This window comes from Empidonax traillii, unplaced genomic scaffold (assembly GCF_003031625.1).
Source record: "Empidonax traillii isolate 1590-97213 ecotype Southwest subspecies unplaced genomic scaffold, ASM303162v1 scaffold1320:size131145, whole genome shotgun sequence".
Classification (NCBI taxonomy): Eukaryota; Metazoa; Chordata; class Aves; order Passeriformes; family Tyrannidae; genus Empidonax; species Empidonax traillii.
In genome coordinates, this window is record NW_020956513.1 from 98,311 (window position 1) to 123,718 (window position 25,408).

The following is a 25,408-nucleotide window of genomic DNA, read 5'->3' on the forward strand; positions in this document are numbered from 1 at the left end:
CAGTGCAAAAAATTCTGCATTAAACCATCAGGATAGCTTGGTCACCTAGACTCTCTGAGAGTTTGCCAGTGCTTTTTCTACCAATATTGTCTCTCTTTACTAGTTTGTCATCTTAGCTTTCTGACCCACCTATTTTGCTCAATTCTAATGAAGAATTTTAAATGGAGGTGAAAGTGGCATGTTCATCCCGTGAACTGGTATGACTGTGCAGCTGTTTTCTATATAGATGCGTGAGTCTAGGCCGCCAGGTGATTCTGAAACACAACTTCCTGACTATATGTAGCTGGCTAGTCTCTGAAGTTCTTGTATGTTTATTTTTATCTGTTCTTGTTCTGAAACTCCTGAAAAAGCGTGTTTCCATTGTCTTCCTTTGAAAGATTAATATGATGTATTCTAAAGTTGCTCTTACAAAGCTTGTCCTTCTCTTCTGTCTACATTTTTGCATTCTCAGTTTAATTGCTCTTGTTCTAGTTATGCTCATTGGCATTACTATAAACCCTCTTCCATTGGTGTTTATGCAACCTAATGTTTGCACACTCTAGCTCTTCTATTCAATCCTGATTAAATGAAGGCTTAAATCTTCTGTTAAGTCTTTCCAGCCTCATACTCACTTTATTGCTCTTTGATCTCTTTTCTGCATGATAAAACTAATTTGTGTATTTGGTTGCATGACTTCCTTGCTAACTTGTCTGATTTTTTTTTTAAATGTTTGTTCTCCAGAGACACTTATCTTAATTTCTGCTTAAAACATAGCAAACAGCAGAACTAAATTGATTTAGATTTCATCCAAGGTAGAAGTTTTATCTCTAAAGTTTGCATATTTGTTTTATGAGGTAAGTTAAACTCTAGGCTTCAGGATGCAATAATCTCTAGTCTGTCATTCCACCTATTTTTCCAGATGTGGAATACTGGCCTCTGCCATTAATAAAGAAGGTAGTGGTGACTGCAGTGTGCCAGTGGTTTGTCTAATCTAGTAGTGCCAGTTTATTTTGTTAGACAAGTAGGGATGCAGTGTGGTATAGATATGAGGAATGTACTTAACAGAAACATTTTTCTAGTTGCTTCTGTTGCAACACTGTGATGCTGACATTATCTTTTTCTTTTATTCCATGAACTAAAATGCCTTGACACTTTAAATCTTTGTGTTTGGTTTAGTTTTGGGGTTTTTGTTTGGTTGGTTGGTTGTTTTGTTGTTGTTTTGGGGGGGGTGGCGGGGGGGTTTTTTTACAACTTTCTGCTTTTGAGATTCTAATAGTTTTGAGTTCTTGTTTCCCCTTCAGCAAATAAAGTTGTATCCTCTATTTAATGCTTTAAGTGGGTAATGTTTGCAATATCCTTAGCAACTTCTTTCAAGATATTGACTTTCCAGTTTTCCAGACTAATGTCCTTAGTAAAAAAAAAAATAATCATCAATAGTAATAAGAAAATTCCTCAACAACATATTTGAAATTAAACTATGGTGAAGTTGATATTTGTTCTGCAGTGGTCCTTTCCTAAGGCATCTGGATTTTCAGTGTGTCTATATAACAAAATTTCATTGTGTATATGTAAGCAAAAACTCTTAGCATATAAAGCAAATCCATCACAGTCTCCCCCCCCCCCTTATTTTCGTTGCATTTTTAAATTTATAAACTAGTGTACTGGCATTACAAAATACACTTGCAGTATTGCAGAATACTAGGAGATGATAGTTAAAAAGCACAAAGAACCTTAAACCTTCCCAATGGCACTCGGACAAACCTCTGTGCAAACAGATAAGCCTGGGTCTGAGGGTCAACAAACTCCTGTTTTATCAGATCTGCTAAGTTAGCAAGTTGCAGAGAAGGTTTACCTTTTCCTAAAAACTCTATTTTGGTGTTTTTTTTGCTGCATTCTCTTAAATATAAATGGTGCTTAAATTGATAGCTGTGTGCAGACTCAGGCTTAAATCCTTGTTGAAGGGTTTTAGCTGGGAGCTCTTTACTGGAGAACTGCAGTTTGTCTGGCTTGCAGAACAGAATAGAGGGAGGAGTCATTATATTTCCACTCAAACAGTCTTTAGGTTTCAGTCCTAGTCCTTAGCAGGTGTAAGTGGGTTTGAGAAACTAATGCTGAGGTTAGCCAGGGATAGGACCATCACTGACAAGTGCTGTGGCTAAATAGGCAGGTACAATCCCAACTCCAGAACATTTAAAATAAGAAAGGCTTCTCTTTTTAATTTATTCTGAGACTGGTGTATCTAGTGATGTCACAGTTCTCTTTTGATTCAGGTTCAATATTCTTTCAGGTCTGTAACTGATGAAGGTGGTGGTTGTGCTTGGGGAAGTGAGGGAAATTGCTGGTAGACTCAATCACTGCCCCATTTTTTTCTTCCATCCCTCTAAACTGTATGGAAATGCTTTCCTTCAGCTGGATACTAAAGTCAAGCAACACTACCAAATGTAGCGAGAGAACTCCTCAACAGTATCTTTATGGTTATGGAAGGTTATGGTTATGGAAGATAACTCTGTTTAGTATTTGAAGCTTCTGTGTCCGTTATGTGCCAGCCACAGTGCCATGGTAGGAACTTGGGTGGCACCACCTTATTTATTTGGCAAAATGATAAGGACTGCAGTGGGGGCTTAGTCAGTTTATCTTCTTCAAACCCCATAAGCAATTGTCATCAGCAGAGTTGTGCAGGCTGGAGGAAGAAGAAAGGAATGGAAGTCCTTAAACAGAGATGGCTGTTGTAGCCTCAGCATCGTGAAACTCTGTTTTACAGATGTGTAACAGATGCTTACAGATATTAAACACACCGAAGCTTTTCACAAAATTGTCTCCAAATACACTGAGATGGCATTTCATTATAGTTGATACACAATTAAACCCCAGTGCAGATATTTTTGGTGACTCAATTTTTTTAAAAAATCATTGAATGTATCACTTCATAAATAAATATATTTTCTTACAAGATATGGTATTCTTGCTTCTCTAAAGACTATTTATTTTAACTCTTCCCTTGAAATACTTTTTATTCTCTAACAGAGAAGCTAGAGTTGTAGATGGCATTCTTTTACATACATCTCTCCTGGTGAAAGAAGTTAGGGCTCCTGCGCATTGCTGTGAGCTTCCTTGGTTCTTATCAGATTCAGTGTCTGAAGAGAATATTTTCTTGATCCAAGAGGAGGAAGAGACTTGAAGTCCTGCCTGGCACATGTAAATTTGAAGGCTTCCTACACACAGCCTTATTTAGCTACTGAAGCTGGGTTGTTTCAGAAACATCAACCTAAAGTGAATGCCATTTAGCTTTTGCAGAGGGAATTATGACATGACTACCAAGGGACATTGCCTGCTGTATGGGAAAAGCTGTGCTGTTGGTATGAGGGCCGTGTTTTTGTAACTAAATAAACAAAACTGGTATCTTGGACTGAAATTTAATTCTGGAAATTAGGAAAAAGTAGCGGATGTTTCCTTGGATAGTTCATGCAAGGATGGGGTTGGGTCTCTATTTCATGCAAAGTGGAGAAAGTGGGGTAATGAAACCTTTTTTTCCTATAAAGTAAATAATGGAAAGAATCAAGAACAAACCTGGAAACTTACGTGTCAGGAATGCACAGTTTAGCCCTGGCTTTAAAAATTCCCTTTATCTTCCCTTCAGCATCCTCCAAATCTTGTACTGCAGTTGTCTCAGATGAGACATGACCTCATTGCATCTCATGTAAACTGGTTTGAGTTCAGCTGATGTGAAGGCCAGAAGCTGCATCACTCTCACTGGAGTAGATGGTTATGGTGTTTGCAGATCCCTGCTCTCGGAATGAACAAGCTCATAAACTGATGTTACATCAGCTGAAGGCAGTGGGGATTAGGAGACGTGCCAGGATGTGAATTGTCTCTTCATACTGCCCAGCTGCTGAGCAGGGGTTTGCAACTGGAGTGGTTGTGTTCTGCTTGTGTCAGTGGAGGCAGCTATTTCCCTCCCTCCCCACTCAGTTACATTATCATGAATAAGGCGAGGCTGGAGAAACAGATTTTATCAGCTTGGTTGAATAAGATAAAGATTGTTTGTAGACTTCACGTTGTGTGTCATGGTTTAAGCCACAACAGCACGGTTTTTTGTTTATACAGGGAATTGAGGATGCAGCAATATAGCCATTTATTACGTTTTTCTTTGCTCTGTATCAGAAAAGGCCCCAAATCCTTCAATGCTTTTGGTTTGAGGCTTCCACTGTATTGACCTTGCTGTGCACTTTTATCACAAAGATATCTTCATTATGTTTGTCCATATCTTTATTTATCTTTGTGTAGATGCTAAAAGCTGGAAATTAAAAAAAGAAAAAAAAAAAAGAAGACTGCTGAGAATAATGACTAACAAACCCACATGTCCTTAGCTGCAGAGTTTGGTACTCACTTTTGGAGACTTTTTGCCCATTTTCAGGCTCATTGGACCTTTGTTTCCAAATTTCTGATGGTCCCTTTTGGACTGCATGTGGCTAGACCCAGGCCTAGCTCGAGGAAAGGTGTTTTCCTCTTGGCAGATCTAGCGGAGGGTTTGTCTTAGAGCTTTTAATGTGGAAGAGCCTAGAACTGAGGGGAGACCAGGAGATGAGGGATCCCTATAAACTTGAAACCAACTCTGGCATTTTTGTTTCTTTGTTTTGGGCTTTGCTGGTGCCCACTTTATGTAACATCAAGTCAGTTGAAATATTTGCCCACTAAGTTGAAAGCCTTGCATTAAAAGACTTCACTGTGCAAAATGTGTTCCCAAAGGTAAGAGGTCAAACACACCCCACTGCTGAACACTTGTCATTGGCTGGGTTTCAATAAATTGCAAGCTCAGCATGTGGAGTTTTTTGATCACTTTTGAGATATTGATTCTTTTGTATGAGGACTCTAGACCTTAAATTTTGGGTTCTTCCCTGGGTATTAAAAGGGCCTGAAGTACACATTTACCATATTGGAACCTAAATTACTTGAGAATTCTTATTTCTTGCAAGCATGGCTAGAAATTTAATCTGTTGTGATTATTTCAAAAGGTATGTAGATCCCTTCTAAGTGCATGATTTGAACAGGATCCTAGTTACAGATATACATTATTTACCATCCTAGTCTGGCTCTTCATACTTATTCCCCTACTTCCTCGCAACTGTTTTTTTTTAGTTAGAATGTACAGATTAAAAATTCCCTTCACTATGTTCTGATGGGAGTACACTGTAAATCTAGCTCACAAGGAACTCAGTCTGCTGTTACTCCTGATCCTGATTTTTGCTTAATGGATGCTTCAGCCACTGAAATATGTTTGTAAGCTGAGTAGATTTTGAGCCTTATCCTTAATTCATGATTTTTAGTCTTTCCAAGTTTCTACTTACTAAACTGAACTCTCAAATCAGCTTTTGCAAGGTGCAAGTTGAAGGCAGATACTAACACTTAAACTTGGTTTTCATTGTGTCCTGTCATATGTGTATCTTTCCCAGCTAGAACCTTGTGCTTGTGAGTTCCAAGCAACTTGGTCAAAATTTATTCCTTTTGTGGGGGCTATTGATTTCTGTAAATTTCACTTTTAAACACAATTGTGTGGTGTCAGGGCTTTTAATGTACAGCTTCTGTTGACTCTTCTTGAATGAGACATTTATTTAAACTGTTACCAAATATCCAAATTTGATTAAATTGCACAAACCAAACAGAGCTTGTAATCTTGAGGCAAGAGTTTGTTGTTGTGTCCTTCCTCTGTGTCCTCACTATGTGAAATTGTTTAAATAACCTCCCAAACAATTATGATATAGATGGGGGAATTTAGCAGTAATGTTAATAAGATAACTAACACAAAGTTTGACTGCTGTTAGCTTAGTGTTTATCTAATAGATAATGAGATACAATACTTCAGATATCTGATTCTGTATAGTCTCTTATTGGTTGTCTGAAAATGTAAAAAAAACCCTAACCAAACAAAAACAAAAAAGGAAGGGGTGAAAAAAAAGCCCAAAACAAGCAACAACTAAACCCAAACTGCCATTTCCCCCTAAAAAAACCCCACAAACAAAACAACAACAACAAACCAACCAAACCACCACCCAAAACCCCACCAATGTGGTTAGTACAGGCTATATCTGATGGAATACTTGCAACACAGTGACTGATTATCTTTTGCTCTCTGGCTTGGTGAAGGTAAAATAGGTGGCTGTGTGTTTATCTCTTGGCTCAGTCTACACAATACCTCCAATACCAATCTTTGAGAAGGTACATAATAAGAGATACTGAACTGTTGCACAGCTTCCTCTAGTTGATTGGGAAATGTGACTACTCACATTTCTGTGTGACAAATAAGAATGTTATTCTAGTCTTAAAAGCATAAAGAATTTTTTTTCCCGTGCACCAAGAGAGAAAGAAGCATCATGTTTGTTTTTTAAGTTGTTTATGAGATGAAAAAGTTACTGCTAGCAAAAAGTCATTGGAAAAAAATATAATTAATGACAATGGAAAAAGCATCACTTCAGGTCCATTGTATTAAGCAGACCAATTTTATCTTAAAATATATTCCCTGACCTCCTGAAACCTCTTTTTTTTCAGAGAGGTACTTAGAAATTACTGGTTTTTAAGGAACAAAAGAACTCTGAGTGCTATAACTCAGTGTTTTTTCAATATATAATGAACATTAGGATCATGTACTTTTGTCATTCAGGCAGGTTTTTTTCCTGATATGTAATGTCTGTTAAACTAGCTGTTCTTTTTTTCTTCCTAAGTACTAAAATAATTTTTCTTTGTGTGTATTCCGAAGGTGTGTCATATGTGACAATAGTTGTTATAAAGCAGGTCTGTGGAAGTGCTGAGTCAAGTGGCAGTTATAATTTTTTAGAGCCCTCATAGTAATCATGAAACTATAATAATGATTGAGGCTACATCCATCTAGTGGGTAGATGCTTTACTTGGAGCTGGATTTGTGTGCAGAAGGGCTTCTACTCAAGCCTGGCTAGTGTTTCCAATTATATAATATACTTAGTATCTTGCTGAACTTAAGTTATGTTGACCAAAAGTTTTCAGCTCCAAAAAGGAAAACAAACTAAGAAAATGTTTTGATCAAAATACTTTTCTCTGAATGGCCCTATTTCATTGATCAAAAAGGTGGACAGGAAAGTAACAGTTTTATGTCTGGAAATTTGTGTCTTTGTGCCATGATGAAAGCCCCCAAAAAGTTTCCTGACATATCTGCATATGACTCTGTCCCTGACCAACCCCGTCCTTCCAGAGACCTGGTGTTTGTTAGATGGTTTGCTTTCTTTTGGACCACAAGAAATCCTCCTAGTAGTATTCTTGGACAAAAAAATTTATTCAGTTAAGGAGAAAAATTAAGACAGGGTCTTACTGTAGCTTGTGTGGGACTGTGAAGGAGTTGAATAGGGGAGCTGACAACATGGATTTAACTATCTTGATGCTGAAAAATCAAATGTTTGCTTATCCTTAAGATGTTTTAAAGCAGTAAATTCCGTTCTACAGAAAGCTAATGAGTTTTACACAGCACCCTGAAAGTTGATAAACAAACGTTGTTAGGACTGGATTTGACCAGCACTAAACCTCAGTGTTGAAGGACCCATCCTAGCCTGTATCAGGAACAGTGTGGCCAGCAGGAGCAGGGAAGTGATCCTTCCCCTGTACTCAGCGCTGGTGAGGCCACACCTTGAGTATTGTGTTCAGCTCTGGGCCCTCAGTTCAGGAAGGACATTGAGGTGCTGGAGCGAGTCCAGAGAAGAGCAACGAGGGTGGTGAAGGGACTTGAACACAAGTCCTATGAGGAGAGGCTGAGGGAGCTGGGGTTGTTTAGTCTGGAGAAGAGGAGGCTCAGGGGAGACCTCATCACTCTCTCCAACTACCTGAGAGGAGGTTGTAGCCAGGTGGGCGTTTGTCTCTTCTCCCAAGCAATCAGCAGTAGGAGGGCAGGGGCTTAAGCTCTGTCAGGGGAGGTTTAGATTGAATATTAGGAGAAATTTTTTACAGAGAAGGTAATCAGACATTGGAATGGGCTGCCCAGGGAGGTGGTGGATTCACTGTCCCTGGAGGTTTTTAAGATGAGACTGGATGTGACACTGAGTGCCATGGTCTAGTAACCACAGCAGGATTGGATCAAGGGTTGGACTTGATGGTCTTGGAGGTTTTTTCCAAGGATTCTGTGATGAGAGAAATTATTCTACCAACGTCTGGCCCATTTTACTGGTTTCCAGCTAGAAGCTTTTGCTCACTTGTGCCTTGGGTAAAGATGCAACCTTTTAAATAAGGGCCCAATATATTTTAGGATTTAATGACTGAGAGTAACTTAGTAGAGCATGGGTTTAAAAGGTCTGATCAGCTCATTATTTAGGAATTGTGCATGGATTTAGAGAAAAATAAAGATTATTCTGCTGTGTTTATATGTAAGTTTTGGAGTAACAGGTGTGAAAAATTAGTGCGGTTCAGCAGTAGGTTTCTTTTGCTTGGATTTAGAATTGAGAAAGAATGCATTCAATAGTTTTGTTTTATTTTTCCTGTTCATTTATAAGCTCTATTTAATTTTTTAATTCCATGGTGTGAGCAGTGACTGGTCCCAGACTATGCCTTGAAATCTGTGGAAGCATAAAAATTCTTTTAGATACTATCATAAAGAGCCAAAGCATGTAAGTACAGTAAGAGTGAATAGAACAATGGACACAACATGAGAATTGAGTCATGGTGAGCTGTTGATGAGCAGCCCTCATAGCTTTTCACTAAGGTTTTCATCTTTTAAAAATACTTGAACATCATGGTGTAGATTTTAACCAGATGTTTGGTTTTGGGTATTGATATTTGCAGCTTATAAAATACACTTGTTTCCTGTATATAATAACATCATAATTATAGAAATGTAATTGCCTTTATAAGGAGGTATTTTGATGCAGGGAATACTTAATGCCTGAAGTAGAACATGCTGTTTCTGTACTTATTGTCTAGGTTATTCTTTAAATGACCATCTACTTGGGAGATGGCAAGGACACAGAACACATAGACTAAAAAAAAAAAAAAAAAAAAACCAGTATCAAATTTAATGACAATGTGAGCTGCATCACTGTTATAGCTGTAATTATGTGTTGGTTGGTGCTGACCTTATGAAGAACATATTTAGGCTAAAGTAAATTTTAGACTGGCTTATACTGAAATAGTCTTTTTGTCAAGGAGGCAGTTAACCAAATTGCTGTAAAAAAAAAAATCCTAATCTAAATGGAGAGTTTATGGAAAACTATGGAAGTTTATTAAAACTGGTTTTGTGGGTTTTTTTTGTGTGTGTGGTTTTTTTTTTTTTTTTAATTCTTTAGTAATGCTTTTCAAGTAATTCAAGTGTTGAAATTATCATCTCCTGCTCTTTCAGTGTAGAGATTGGTGAAAGTGTGAGAGGGGAAGATGTATATATTATCCAGAGTGGCTGTGGAGAAATAAATGACAACTTAATGGAACTACTCATCATGATCAATGCTTGCAAGATTGCATCGTCCTCCAGAGTGACTGCTGTAATTCCATGTTTTCCATATGCCAGGCAAGATAAGAAAGACAAGGTAGGTAAGAACTGTGTCATTTTAGAAGGCTTTTGTTCAGCTTCCTCACATGGAATTTTTGGAGATCAATAATTTTCATAAATATTTAAGTGATTTGAAAGATTTGATCCCCCCTCCCCCTGTCTCTTTTTTTCGGTAAAATGTTCAATTATTTTATTTATAAGTGAATTTATTTATAAGGGAGACAATTTTTTTTTTGCTTGTGTTTTGCTAATTGACATACCTCCAGTTTGCAAAAGTAGGTACATTATATGTGTGTAGTATATTGCAGAGTACTTTGCTAGCAAACCTCACCTGATGGGATTAATTTTCCAAGTTTTAGAGTTGGTTTGTTTGGGTTTCTTTCCATCTCTATATATAAAGAGCATACACCCTTTTTAGCAATTTAATTGCATGGAATTAAATCCTAAATTTGAACTGCTGTAACAGTTATGCAGGTGGGTTTTGCCCGGTATGGTTAAACAGAGTGAAATGGAAGGAACTGATAAAATCTGCAATGCATAACAGTAATTAATAAAAACAATATTTTATGCTGCCGGACAGATTTAAAAAAAGTTTTTATATCTGTAATAATTACTTTGATTTATACAGACCAAAAATTATATGGAAACCCCATAAATACTCTTCTGATTTCAATGCCTTTTTTGTGAATTTGATCTGGCATAACTGATAGATATCAGTTCAGCCCAGTTGGTAACACTGTAACAGACCCTCTACGGCAAGTAAGACTGATTTTAAAATATAGATAACTAGATTTTCCTATCTCTATTACATAAACAAAAAACTCTCTAATTGGTTATGTGAATGCTACCTTTACCTAAACTCATTTGAAAAGAAGTAGTAAGAAATGTGAATTTGGCTTTAAAGATTGGATTGCAGTGATTGTATTTTTGGGAAAATATCCTCTCTCCTGTACTTCCCATAAATGCACTGCTACCTGCCTTTCACATCAAGCCCATCCTGAAAGCCTTATGTCATTCTTTATGTTCTTTTATTAAACAAACAAACAAACCAGACTGAGAAGTAATGCACAAGCAGTTATTACAAAATGTAATGCTCAGCCTGTGATGTCTACGAACAAAACTAAATACAAGAGGTTTTTCCTGGTATACTTATTCTTTAAATGCAGGCTCTGTAATGCACAACATTATCAAGACCCACTTGTTATACTTCCAAAAACGGAATTGAGGAGTTAAATAGTAATACCCCATTCTTTGCCTACATCTTTTGGGACTTCATTTTTGCTGTGTTTTGTATTGAATAATGGCTTTCCTTTGATCAGGAGAGGTGAAATCTTCCTTTATATAAAAAGATCTTGAAAATGAACAAACATTTTGTTGAAAAGGAAGGAAAGCATCTCATTATGTTTTGATTTTTCAAATTCATATGGGAAGATTCTGCTGAACATTCATCTAAGTTTTTGGTGTAGGAAAAGGATGAGTATATTCTAGATTTTCCATGCATCTAGATTATATCTTGTCAAGGGTAGTCAAAATCCATCTGACAGACTTCCAAGAGACACTTAAATCCCCAGTGTGGTGGCACAGCATGCCATCAAGGAGTGTTTTGTATTTTGGAAATGCCATGTGAAGACGGATAGCCTAGGAAAATGATTTTGATTAACAGGGATTTTGAGGTTTTTTTTCCAAGCTGTTCTGTGTCTCTAGTTCTGCAATTTTAGACAAAATGGGTTTTTTTGTTTGTGTTGGTTTTTTTTTTCTCCCCTCTGTTTTGCAATTGAGAAAATGTTTGCCATCTTTGGAAATTAACCTTGGTAGTTGACCTCCATGTTGCAAAATAAGCTATAATATAGTTGTCAACATGGGGCAGTTTATTGACAGGGACATCTTTCCTCCTACTTTTGGATTGCATCACATCACTTGGTCTTTGACCCATGTTGAGTGCACAAGCTTTGTATGCTGCCTGAAGTGTCAGTAAAGTGCCAGCCATTTTCTTCCCATTAATGTACACAGATTTTCTTCTATGGTGAAAGCTGTTGCTGTAGTTTGCTTGACTATGAACTGAAGCAGTATAATCTTCACTGGTGCAATGCTGTTTTCTGGTTTGAATTTAAGTTATTGACTTTAATTCATTAAGAACTAAATAGACTGAGTCCTTTCTGCTTAAAATAACCATGTATTCTTTAGATCTCTGTATTCTTCATATCTCTGCAGTTAAGATTGCTGAGAACAATAAAAGTCATCTTGACTTGTTTATGTAAGGAAAAGGCCTTGCAGTACAAATCTTATTCTGAGCAAGGTCTTTGTAATCTACTTGGGAAATTTTCGCACTAAACCTGGACTAGCTTTAAATGGGAAACAGAAGTTAAAAACAAGGCTTACTGAGAATCATAGAGAAGTTGGCAAATTAATTTGGACTCAATCACATGCTGCCCTAAACTAGAATATTTCTGATGCACAAACTAGCTAACTTAAAATTAGCTCAGGTGTGTCTGTGCTTTGGGCATACCTGCATTTATGTATCCTCTAATTATGCTAACCTTCCAAGGTGTGGGCAGGACACATTTATGTAGGATACTGCAGAGATGCCTTTGAGATAAGTTAGAAGTACAGTGACAAGTGAGTTTGGTGTTCTGCCACTCATGTAACTTTGTTTTTTTGATTTGTAGAAGGGGTCCGTGGAGCGTTGGGTAGGTATCTTTTTTTTTTTTTTTTTTTTTTTAAATCTAACACTATGCATTTTCCATTAATGTGGCCTTAAAGGGTGAAACTTACTGGGTTATATTATGTATAACTAGGAACATCTTCAGTTTCACTTCTTGATTTCAGTTGTGTTTCACCTAGGCCATGACAGAATAATTTGCTTTAAGAAAACTCCTGGATTCTGGTTAAAAACTTATTTGGACATTCAAGATAATGGCTGTCAACTTCTGAAGCTTCAAAGCATATCTCATTTTTGAAATGATAAATTTGAGTAATACATTACTGAACATTCAGTATCCATACACTTCACAACTGGCTTTCTTGGAAGTGAAAGTTCCAGTTATAATTTTTTTTTTTTTGTTCAGCATGCATGTAATGAATATTGAGCAAGACAATGTAATAAGATGCTTGAAGGCAACAGAGCTTTGATCTTGATGGACAACTTTTTTACTTTCAGCTATGTGTCCACTGCACAGTTGCTCTTGTGAGGTTGCTTACATTAGCTTTGTGGATTCCCCTTGCCCCTGGTAATTCAAATGATTTTTTTACAATTTACTTTCTGCACCTAATTTAATACTGCATTTCACACTAATAATTCTGAAACCAATCTAAAATCGTATCGAAGAATGGAACAATGAATACTGTGAATCTCTGTTCTTACCTCTCTCATCAGAAGCAAACCTTACAAACTGCAATATAAAGAAAATTATGAGTTCTCATCTTTGTCATCCAAGTTCCTGAGTAATGAGGCCAGGTTATCTGAAGTTCCCATGAATATACTTTCTTTGATTTTAAAATAATCTTCAATTTGGATCACACTGTAGCAGAAAACTTATGTTCTGTGCAAAGAATCAAATATTAAACTCTTTTGAATGTGTCATGTGGGTTTTCTTTTAATGCACAATTTTGGGTAAAGGAAGCTGTCAGCTGCAAAATTCTTTTGTCCTAATCTCCTATTAGCCCATTTTTGAGAAACAGGTATTGGTGTCTGGCTAACTTCCCTTACAAGACCCTCTGTCCACCAACATGTGGACAATCTGTGATGTGTGCATATCTGCTAAAACAAGTTACCTAGTGGTAAAACTTCAAGTTCTTCCTTCTGGGAAGGCAGCCTGCAAGGCCAGCAGCTGAAAGAAGTACCAACTGGTAACGTATACATTAGTATGTGATGCAAGAAAGTATTTTGTTTAAGGTTTTTTTTTGTGATGGTGATATTCATGATATTGATACAAGAGACAAACTGAAAGGTATTCACATTGAACAAAATGAAAAAAAAAAAAAAAAACCAAACCAAAGACAAAATCTAGCGTGCTGGATGGGTGGAAATGGCAAACCACACTCTCAGGAGAATGTAATTTGCCTTTAACTGCTAGCCTAAACTAGTTACTTGTTTCTACCAGTGGGTGTAGTCCTGATTTGCCACCTTCTTTTGCTTTCTCTTCCACTTGAGCTAACTCACATGGTTGCTGTTGGTTTAGACAAGTCCTGGTCTGCAGCACAAGGGAAGTGGTGAAAGTGTCTAGCCTAGAAAGAAGGGTTGGGACAAGCAGGGGAGCAAACTTCTGATTTCAGCATCACCTGTTAGTCCAGCTTAGTGGAAGCATTAAACCAAATCTTTGCAAAGAGCTGGTAAGAGAACACTATGATAGAATAAAAAGACTAGATACTAAGTCTTTTTTTTTTGTTAGATATTGCCAGAGATTTGAGAATATTTTGAAGTCCAGCTTAAAAATGTCAGATGCTATGATCAGGAATTCCAATGGCATGAACAAAAAGTTTGCTACTAATAATAGAAATATGCAGAAAGCCTTGGAGAACTTGGAACTTACAGAACTGAACTTAAATTTAGGAGCACTGTAGTCCTTAGTAAGTGGAAAATCAACTGTGCTGAAGTGCTAATGATAAATTCTTTTGGAATCTGCATCCTATGCATCTGAATTGCAGAGATCTAGGGAAGTGCTAGCTGTTGCATCTGCCTTCTCTGTATCTTACACAGACCAAATGGTGGTGATGTTCTGTGAAACACAGGGCCCAAAAGGCATGGTTTTCAAAATGAAGAATTTTAGTGATGATGGAGATAAACTTTATTTAGCCATGAGAAAGACTGCAGAATCTCAGTTTCTGTTCTGGAAGTGTGTTGTCATTCTGTAGGTTGAAACAGAAATGCCAAGTTTCCACCTAAATTAGCAGAAGTTTTGGGGAAAATATTGGTTCCTTGATAGGACACAGATGGAAAAGAATTTGGGGTAAATTGGAAGTGATTCAGCTCATTGTCAATTATGCCCTTGAACATCAAGGGAAATAAAGCAGAGATACTCTGTAATTGTGTGTGGGGTGTGGATGGAGAGGAGGTTTCTAGGAGGCAAAATGAGGCTGTTTGATAAAGAGAGGTAGCAGGAGAGAACACTGTGCCAGCATAAAACAATCTGCCAGTGAGACAGAGACTCTGAATGGCAGTTCTCCCTTCATATTAATATTATTGCCAGCTATTAGCCCCATTTAAAGATTGGCAAAAAGAAAGCAGTGAGGTTTTAATATTTCTGTTAGAGAAAGCTGTCCAGGGCAACACTGCTTTTTACAGAGCTTAAAAAAACCTGATAAAACTTTGGAGTTGCTTCAAAAACAAAAGTGAGAAATCCTCCAGTCATGGTTTCCCCTTTTTTTTTTTTTTTAATGTTGCTGTTTGTTTTGCATCCTTGATGCTTTTTAAGAGCTTTTGATGTTGACGTTAACTCGTAAGATTTTTATTCTTCTTTTGTTCTTTTCACTTCTTATGGTTTTTTTTTTTTTTTTTGCATTCCCCCTGTCCCTTTTGGGAATTCTAAATTCCTAAGTGCATCCAAGAATTAAACATGAATTAACAAAAAAAGAATAAATAAATAGGCTAGGGTAGAAGACTCCTATCAACAAGGATCTGCTACAGACTTTAATGTGTCATGAAGAAATGCTTGATACTAACATTGTTTTAAAGCAGTGTTCTCAAAAGTTGGGTTCACTTTGATCTATGGTTTTTGCAGTGCTTTTAGAACAGGATAGATGCTTTAGAGTTGGTTGTCTTTGTAGTGTAGTGGCTTAGAGAAATAGATATTGTCTTCTGCTATAGGAATGCTATCTGCAAGTTGTAAGCAGAAGAATTGGAAAATTATATAGCTAATTTTATATCTTTTTAATACAAAGCATTATTAGGCAGACTGGGCAAACTGATTTAGATATGCCTAAATACTGAGTTTCAAAACCCTAGTAGCAAGATAAGCTATTGACAGGCTAGTTTGGCAAAAGTTCTGGAACTTTTCATGTTTAGATTCCAAATATTCTAAATAAAAAACAATAAAAGTATTTAATCTACTTTTTGCATCTAGTCAAAATATTGTTAAAATTAAAGCATTTGTGCTTTATTCCTCAGAGCCGTGCACCCATCTCTGCAAAACTTGTTGCCAACATGCTGTCAGTGGCAGGGGCTGACCACATCATCACCATGGACTTGCATGCTTCTCAGATTCAGGTAACTATTGGTTCTTACTAGTTGTGCCTAGGAGCTCTACTGAACTGATGGGAAAGGCTGATAGTAATTCTCTGCATTGTCTCATTGTTTTGATAGGCTATGTACAGGACTCCCAGGGCTCAGAGAAAGTCTCCTTACCTGTTTCTAATTAAATTCCCTTCTAGAAGAGACTAGTCTTGATTTTATGGACTGATTTTGCAGGCATTTCAAATATTTGTGCATTGGAGTCTTCAGCAGAATTTGCCAAGCCTAATGTAACATAAAATATACTGCCTTGGGGCAAGTTCTCTTAACCTGAGCCTTGTCAGAATTATAGTTTTGCCCTAGATAGAGTTTTGTTGTTACAGCCAAGGGTACAGTATTCTCTTAAAAGAAGTGGAGATTAAGATTGGCAACCCTTACCTGGCTTACTGCTGAATCCAGCAAATCACAAAACTGTTTTCCTCATTAACACAGCAGATATCATTTGTCATTCTCATATGTACCTTCTCTTAAGATACCTTATTTTTGCATTCTGTTTAATTAGAATTTCTTCTTATGCTAGATGGCTATCACACAAATAAGAAGCAGTTTCATTTGTGGTTTAGCACTGTTTTTGTCCAAATTGTAAATACAAGAAATCTTAAGATTCAGCTGCTCAAATAATACTAGCTAGAGTCTTCCCTGTGTTGAAATACTGCTGTTCATGTTAAGAAGTTGAAATTTATGGAAGTTAAGTATTACTCACTGGATTTTTTGAGAGCTTTTCGCTACTATGAATTTACTTGAGTGTCTGAAGGTGATCACCTTTTCTGATTTTTTTATATCAATTGAGAACATCTGTTCTCTGATTCACTACTCTTAGATGAGATTTTTAGAGACCTTAGTATTTATTTGACTTGAGCAGCATTTGACAGTAGTATCTCAAGTTCTACCATTCAGAAAGGCAAAGGCTTGATTCTTTCCCTGTGTCTTTGTTTCAGGTAAGATCCAAACACACATTCATGAAATTCTTTCTTTTTTGGACTAGGGTTTCTTTGACATTCCAGTAGATAACCTGTATGCAGAACCTGCAGTGCTGCAGTGGATTAAAGAGAACATTCCTGAGTGGAGAAACTGTATCATAGTCTCACCTGATGCAGGTGGTGCAAAAAGGTACTATACAAGCCTAAAACTATTGATTTTACATATGGTTAGTGGTTAATGAATAAGTTTGTCTAGTCTTCTATTTTCCTCTATAAAATGTACAAGCTATAGGGTACCTCACTGATGAATCCAACTACATTGTAAAAACAGAACAATAGTCCTTCCAATGTTGTTCATGCTTGAAAACATTCAGGACCTTTCTATACTCTAAAGAAAATATTTTTCTCTCTCTCTGGATATTGGCCTTATTAACTGAAGCCCTCCACAGGAGGGGAGAGATTTTTCCTGCTGCTTGCTTCTTTAGTCCAGTTGCTGCACCTCTTCCTGCTTCGCTCTGGAATTACCTAAGCTTCCATTCTCTATCAAAACACATGGCCTATTCCCACTGTACCTGCTGGCATTTAGGTAAGAGCTTGCTTGACTCATATTTCCTTTTCTTTGTTATTGCACTCAAACTGTGAACCTATTGACCCTGAGTTTTGCATTATAAATTCTAAAAAAAGGGAGTGAAGTGGCAAAAGGAAAAAATAGAAAACTTAGTTCATTTCTTCATTCGCAGCATGTGTTACTCACTTAGCAGACTATCTTTTATTTGGTATCGATTGAGTGTAAACCAGTGCAAAAGCTCAGTAGCACACTGGCTGGTGAGGTGATAAAGCATGCCATTGAGGTAAAGTGCTCCTTCTCAAGTTTTATTGGTTGTGCTGCTACTGCAAAGGGAAAAAAGAAAAATGAAGTAAGAATCCTGTAAGTCCACAGGCATTTATATGTCTGAAACATGATATGGGGAAAAATGTGAAAGACTGTCATAATTTTATTTTAATTGAAATCCTCGGGTCTGTTGTGAATGTTCATGATGTAATGATTAGTAGGGAAATAAGACTGATTAGAACTCCATAGTTGTTCATTTTTAGATTAATCAAATTAAGGATGTAAAGAATATAAACTATAGAAAGCATTCTAAAGGTCAGATGACTCAGCAGAATAAATTTCTTAGTTCATTCCTATCTGGATGCTGTTATTTTCACAGTTGTCTTTTGTTTAAAATTGGTTTTGTTTTTTAAAAAAATACAACCTTTGTTTAGTCAGAAGACAGCATTTTTTCCCCTACCCAGTATTTGTGTATTATCAAGTTAATCATTAGAGTTTATTTTTTGAAGATCACTCTCACTGTATTCAATATGGATAGTTGCAGTCTATCTTTAGTATTTTTGTTGTAATGCAACCAAACATTGCTGTTTAAGCTGGGGCAGATGTTGCTTTCAGTAAAGCCACAGCTTCTCCTTCACCTGCAGCAATGTAATGTGAAGAATATGGTTTGGCCCTTCCATTTAAAATACGTAGAACTTCAAAATAATACTTAATGGAAAGTGAATGCGAGTTGTCTTAAAATTTAAATCAGTAAGGATTGATTAAAAAAAAAATCCATGTTCTTACACTTACTTAAAATATCTGAATTCTTTTTTGTTTCTTACCATTTGCTTGTTTGTTCCCCAACTTATTAAACATTGTGATTGAAATAAGGCATGCAAATTCTATTGATATCTTATAGCCTCTAAGGTATTGAGACTTGGTATTAAATCACATTATTCACAAAAAATTCCAAAATTTGGGGTTTTTTTGATTATCATACAGTTGTTGAAATACTGTAACTAACAACTCCTTCATGTGTTAGTGGTAAAGAAACATAACTGTATTCTCTATTAACCATGCAAAGAACCTTTTTAACAACACTCTAAACATATTCTAAAAATGCAGGTTCCAAGGTTGCACCAGCATTTAAAAGAAAAGCATGGAATTGTTTATTCCTGTGTCTTGATACCTAACAGCTCTGTTATAGTAAACTGAAGAAAGCAATCAGAAGTCTATAACAAGTTAAATTTATTATTGGAAGTTTGCCTGGCCACCAGAGGTCACCCTGAATAGTTTGAAAAGATCTTTGTCAAGCAGATGTATACTAAGAGAATTATTAATGAAGTAAGCTACTTGATTACTATTCAAGTACTGTGAAAAGAATTATTAATCTCTGTTACCTTTTTTGGTTTTTCCCCTTTGGTTTGGTTTCACATCCTGCAATGGTATTTTTCAGTTAGAATGTTAAAGTGCATGCTCCTGTAGGCTTAGAATTGACTTAGAATTTCCTCTGCTTTAAATTACGTAGTGTGACTTGTATTGCAGCAGCTTAATAAAAGCTTGCGAAAAGCTGAAATGTTTTAAAAGCCAGGCACTTAAAGACAGAAAACTAAAATCAATTCAATTAAAAAAATCAATTTTTGGACTATAGCTTAAGACACTCTTGTTGTATTTATTAGCAATGAATTAGGATTATTTCTGTCTGTCTCATTCCTTGCAAAAGTTTTTGCTGTGGTAATTCTAAAGCCAGGAAACAAAAACTGTGTTTTGTGACAAATGCGTATGTATGACTGTTCTTTCTTTTAAAATGGTTTTCTAAATATGGTGTATTTCTTTCCATAACTCAGGGTTACTTCAATTGCTGATAGACTGAATGTGGAATTTGCTCTCATTCATAAGGAAAGAAAGAAGGCAAATGAAGTGGACAGAATGGTCTTGGTTGGTGACGTGAAAGATAGAGTAGCAATTCTTGTCGATGATATGGCTGACACATGTGGCACAATATGTCATGCAGCAGACAAGTAAGTATTATTATGAAGTGGCCCACTGTTCTCACTGTACTGTAACCTGAATACAGCAGATGAATGCAGTTGTCCTGCATACGTATATGCCAACCTGACATCTGTAGCATGAAGTCATTCCGATCCTTGAGTCTGTAGGTTGCAGTTCTGTGATCAAGCTGTGTCTTTCCTTAAAACATGGCACTGAGAAAATATTTAGAGAAATACATGATTTGTTTTTAGGAAAAGCACAGAAAAAATAAAATGTCATATAACTTGAAAGGGATTTGGGCTGTCAAATGCACTTTACAGTCAAAATCACAAATTGCCTAGCCAACAATATTTTTTTGTTATATACTCCTGTGCTTAGAAGAAATTAATTCCTGTCAAAAAGAAGGCCTTTTTTTTTTTTTTTTTTTTTTTTTTTCTGTTATGAAAGAAGCACTCTTTATTTACCTGGAGTAGATTTCTAGAGACCAGATTTTAAAATCATCAAATACCTTCAGTGTATCTGCAGTCTTCACTAAGAAAGATGCTTTTGCCTGAGTGATGCTGCCTTATATCATATTGTTGATGTGAAGTAGTGCTTTTTATTAGAGTCAAATCTAGGTGGGATGTACTTTGTGTTTAATTAGACTTGATCACCAAAATACTTCTTTGAACTCCTTTTATCTTAGCAACCTAGATGCTTATCAAGCAGATGAACTAAGAAATGTATTTTCAGATACAGCAGATCAACTTACTTAAGTACAAACTTAAGCACACACCCTTGGTACACACCCACCCTCTCAAGCTGCATCTTCCTTGTAGGTTGGAGCTACTAAATGCATCTCTGAAAACGACCAGAAAACTTTGATTTTGAGTCATTCAAAATGAGATGATGTTCCTGTGGGTTTTTTTTCCTCCCTTATGCTTCCTCCTGTGCCTTTGTGATGATTTGATAAAATGCCACTCCTCAGGGTCTCTGTTTGTAAGGCTAGAGAAGCACGTAGGACATAGCTGAGCATCTGGAGGCATTGAAGCCAGTAAAAAAAAACAAATTGAAGGTATTCTGACTTATTCACAAAGTGTTCTAGTTCTTTGATTGATGCTTTTTTTTTTTCCTTCCTCCTCTGCTGCACCACTTCACTGAGTGCTTGCATCAGCAGCATGTCTTCCCTCAACCTTGCAGCAAGCTAGGCTTTTAATCATTAACATTTGTTCTTCCTCAGAAACTCCTTCCAAGCAGAACCCTTTGAATTGCAGATGAAAATAAAGGTGGACAATACTGGGGACACAATAGAGTTGTGAATGCTGCCATCCAGCCTACTTGATTTTAAGATAGAAAACTTGTCCTGGAGTTCAGTTGTATGTTGTGCTGATAGGGTCAAAGTGCAGAAATTTAAATTAGTATCGCTGCTGCAAATAAGAACTTTTTTTATTTAATTATCAGTGTGTGGAGTTGGGGTTTTTTTTGAGACAATTCTAAACTTTTTCAGGTTATACAAATATCTGAATTATTTTGTAGGTATTTTATGTATAGCAATTTGTGAGTAAAATGTATTCTAGAGATTTGTATCTGGTTTCATATATATATATATATATATATATGTATGGAAACATGCATCACATCATATTTTTCTTGTGTGTGTTCTACAGGTTGATGTCTGCTGGAGCTACTAAAGTTTATGCCATTCTCACTCATGGCATCTTTTCTGGTCCTGCCCTCTCTCGGATTAATAATGCATCGTTTGAGGCTGTTGTGGTGACCAATACAATCCCCCAAGAGGAGAAAATGAAACACTGCCCAAAAATACAGGTACGGTGATATCTTTGTTCAACTTCTTAAAACTCTGGATTTGTGTTTAACTGTTCACTGGTGCTAGAATTTGTGCCTTGAGAGGAAATTAATATTCTAAAATACATGGTTTGCAAACAGTTTTGCTGAAGCATGCTAAAGAACTGTTATAAGGGGATTAAGGTAGTACAATAGAGCATTGCAAAATATTTGCCGCACCTTGAGTATGTTTGTGAGAGTGACAAATGTAAAACTGACTGGATTTTGGTGGGGTTTTTTTTAATCAGTATTAATAATACAATATTTGCATGCAGGAACTTAAGTTATTGTGGAGGCCACAGAAATCTTAGAGCTTTTTTTTGAAAAACACTAATGGAATTGTTCTGGGAAGTCATGTGTTTCATTGGAGGTTTTCTTTAGTACAGAGTGGAGAAAAGCATAAAAGATTGTGGGTTTTAATGCATTATTGGATTTTTTAAGAAGCCTAACATTTATTTGGTATTTATTGAAACAAGACAAGCATTCAGAAGGTGTACTTCCTTTAAACTGTATTTGTCTCAAGCAGACACTGCCATCTGATGGCAGGAACAGTGGGGGTTTTTCAGAAGATGCCTTTTGTCAGAAGTCCTAACGATATGACTGTGCAGCAATCTTAGTGGATGCTTTCTGACTCAGTTTTTTAGTTTTACTTTGTATCAGTGCAGTTCTTATGTATATGTTTTTATGTATATGTCTTTATGTATAATCTAAAGCTTTAATGTTATGATTCTTCCTAGAAAAAAGAGAGGACAATGGTAGATTGTTTAGTTTTGCATAGTTTATTGTTCTTGGCATCCCATAAAATTTTTCTTCTTGATTTTTCTTTCAGTTTATTGACATTTCCATGATCCTGGCAGAGGCAATTCGAAGAACACACAATGGTGAATCTGTGTCTTACCTGTTCAGTCATGTCCCCTTATAACTGCAGGAGATTATACTGCATCTTTGCAAAGGTCCCTCTAAGCTAGCACTGTTTTTAATGATGCACATCAACCACAAGAAATTTGTGTCTTTGTACAATTCCAGAGCTTGTATGTTTAATTATTATGTTTGTCTTGAAATCACCACTTATTGTTATAAATGGGCAATAAATCTCCATCTTGAAGAAACCTTATGAATTCACTCAAGAGTCTGAAGGTCTTCTGTGTTGCATAAGTTCTCTTTAATGTGCCTATCCTCACTTTCTGCCAAACTACTGTTTTGGATCCATTTTTCTATAGAGAACTACTATTTGTTCACAGATTTTAATGGGTTGTATACGTGTAAGATCATTTTCTGTGTTCAGCTAAGTGTTGCAGACTTGAGTATCGTGTATCTGTTGGGGGCAGGCAGCTGGTTTTTTGTTTGTTTTTTGTTATATTGAATTACCATGAATAATATTTTGTAAGCCCTAACAGTATGTGAAGGTCATGCTAATTTTGAGGAACTGTTGACGTACACATAGTATTAACTGTTTCATGAACATGAAGTGTCATGATGATGATGATAATGATGACACTTCATGTTCGTATTTACCCACAAGAGACATGGGGCTGCTCTTTCCTTTTGTAAGGCTCTCATTACATTAAATGGTTTGCATAACATCCATTCCATGCAGTTACTGTCTGCAGTTGGTAAGATTAATATTTCAGTATTCCCGTGGTTATTAGTATCACTTGTTTCGATAATAAGGAGCAACCTTTAATCATGAGCAATTTGGTTCAAATTTCCTTTTTTCTTCGTAGTTTTTCCCACTCCCTGATTCTGATATTACGAATATTTTTGTAGCAGTTTTCTGTTAATATTGTAAAGGTTTACTGTGCAAAGTCTAAACAGAAAACTTAAACACACTTCTATGAATTGATCTCTGCCCATATCTACGTGATTAAAAAGTTGCTGAAAATACTTTTTGTTTGTTTTGGGTTTTTTTCAAACTGCACAGTCAATAGATCTTCAAGTTTCTATTACAAAGTACCACAATACTTCACTATGCAGCCAGTGAACTATATGATACTCTACCTGGTCTTGAATACTCTAACATTGGAAAATTAAAATAATTATGAAAACTGTTTTGCCTGTTGTATGACAGGAAAGCTTGTGGTTAAGTATGGGTAATAGAGTGGATAACCTAAATGGATTTGGGGAGGGTAAATACTACTGTAATTTTGTAATTAGGTTTTTGAATCTTACTGTGGAGTGTTTTCAGTCCTTCTGTTAGAAAGTAACAGTTTGTATATTAGTGTTCCTGCACCTAGATCACAGGAAATCAAATTTCCTACCTGAAACTGCAGTCGTTAACTGCAAAAGCATTGAGATGATGCTTCTTTAGTACAGAGCTGCATAAAAAACCAGCCTTGTTTAAACCTAACTTACTTATTTTGGGGCATATTTATAATAATACAATGCTGTTTTATAAAGTGGATTTTTCCATTCCAGCTGAGACAGCCTTCAGAGAACCTATTTTACTTTTTTGTTTGTTTCTCTGAGAATAAATCTATCTGGTCCTAATTTTTTCCTCCCGTAATTTTCTATGGTTTCTGTGGAATTATTCCTCCTATATGGGAATGAGTAAAACAGAATTTCACCTATACATCTTTCGACGGTGAATACAGAAATGGGGTATATAAGTTACTGTGATGAAAATTCTATTCAGCTGCTAGTTCTCAGAAGAATTCCTCATTACCGTTGAATTTTCGAAACTGTTATAACACAGTGGAAATAAATTTACAGAATTGTAGAATTTTTGAAAAGAAATTTCTTAAATATAAGGTTATTTAACCTATTGTCTTGAAAATATTACTTACCAGTTATGTGGCCACAGGCCTTGGGGGTAACCACTTGAGTATACCGAAGTTTACAAACTAGCACTACACAAAAGATATAGAACACAGTTAATGCATGAAATCAGTTCAGTTGCTTTATAGATCAGGCCTTTGTTCCAGATAAAATACTGAATCGTTTGCCTTTCCTGTGCACAAGTACTGTAAATAAACCTTCAAAATTACTTGTGCCAAGAGATTGCTTCTATTCTTTTGAAACTTTTTTTGGAGACCGTGCCCTGTGCAGGCCATATAGCATGAGAGTCAATGCCTACATTCTAACCTTGTTCATAAGTTGTGCTGCAGCTGTCTTGGACATACACGTGAACTGTTAATCACACCAAACTGGCACACATCTTTATAATAAGGTGTCCTTCTTCTTTTTATGGTCTGACAGAAGAGATACAAGGTTTAAATTTCCTTGGGAGTCTGAGCTGACATTTCATGAGCAGCTGAAGTTTGTATTCCTCAGACGGTTGTAAGTAAACCTACGCAACGCTATTTACCAGAATGAGATGGGGGAAAGAGCAGCAGGAAAATGGCAGAATTAAGCTTATTGTATCTACTGCACTTTGTGTACTTGAAATGCTTATGAAGAATTATGGGTGAATTCCAACAGCTCTGTGAAAACCACATCTATTTTGACAGAATTGAAGCTGTGGAAACAGAGAATTGTGAGGTGTTTGGTGTTTAATGCTCTATGCTCCTCCCTCCATGCCTGGCTTCTGGTCTGAAGATCAGATGACAGTTCAGCCTGGTGGGAAACATTCCTTATTCAGCAGCATCATTTTGAAATGATGAAAAAAAAGCCACATTGCAGAGCATAAGTTAGAAGATTTAGCTCGTATCTGTCTGGAAAACTTATTTTGCCTCGTTCTCTTGCCCTCATGGAAGCACACGATTTTAACTTTCTTGGTAAGAGTACCTGACATTTGCAGCCTCTCTGGAACCTCTTGCCATAGACTCCAGGGATTTTAAGTGTCAAATGTTCAGAGGCTGTTGCTGAAGCAGTGGAGTGTTGGGAATGAAACCTGAGCCTGTTTTGACTGTACAAGTCCCTCTCTCAGTTGCTTGTCAGGCATTGTCAATGCTGGTGCTCTGTGGTTTCTGGTGTGTTGAGTGGTGGCTGCCCCGGGCGGGCAGCCAAGCCCCACACAGCCCAGTTTGGGACAGAATAGGGAGGGCGGATTCAGAACCTCAAGGCCTTGTTGCACTGGTGAGCAGGCTGTGGGTGGGCAAGAGTCTGGCAGGGGACACAGCGAATTTTGCAGAACCCAGCTGACCAGAGGGAAAACCCAAGCCGTTATGGTCCCTTGCCCAGCAATAAAATTTGGGTGGAGGGTGGGGGGATGAGGATTTGGC

At 36.7% G+C, this 25,408-nt stretch overlaps 1 protein-coding gene across 2 annotated transcripts in view; it reads left to right on the top strand.

Moving 5' to 3' along the window:
* Nucleotides 1-22,362, top strand: part of LOC114069627 (ribose-phosphate pyrophosphokinase 2) — a 23,824-nt gene extending 1,462 nt beyond the window's left edge. Inside the window, exons 2-8 of one of the 2 annotated variants that reach the window (XM_027906549.1) lie at nt 9,326-9,509; nt 12,139-12,159; nt 15,576-15,674; nt 16,684-16,808; nt 19,280-19,453; nt 21,071-21,230; nt 22,078-22,362. In XM_027906549.1, the coding sequence (XP_027762350.1) occupies nt 9,326-9,509; nt 12,139-12,159; nt 15,576-15,674; nt 16,684-16,808; nt 19,280-19,453; nt 21,071-21,230; nt 22,078-22,170 (856 nt within the window). In that variant the 3' untranslated portion in view covers nt 22,171-22,362. The remainder of the gene's footprint in view (nt 1-9,325; nt 9,510-12,138; nt 12,160-15,575; nt 15,675-16,683; nt 16,809-19,279; nt 19,454-21,070; nt 21,231-22,077) is intronic. The other variant, XM_027906550.1, reaches the window with a different exon arrangement.
* The last annotated feature ends 3,046 nt before the right edge of the window (nt 22,363-25,408 follow it).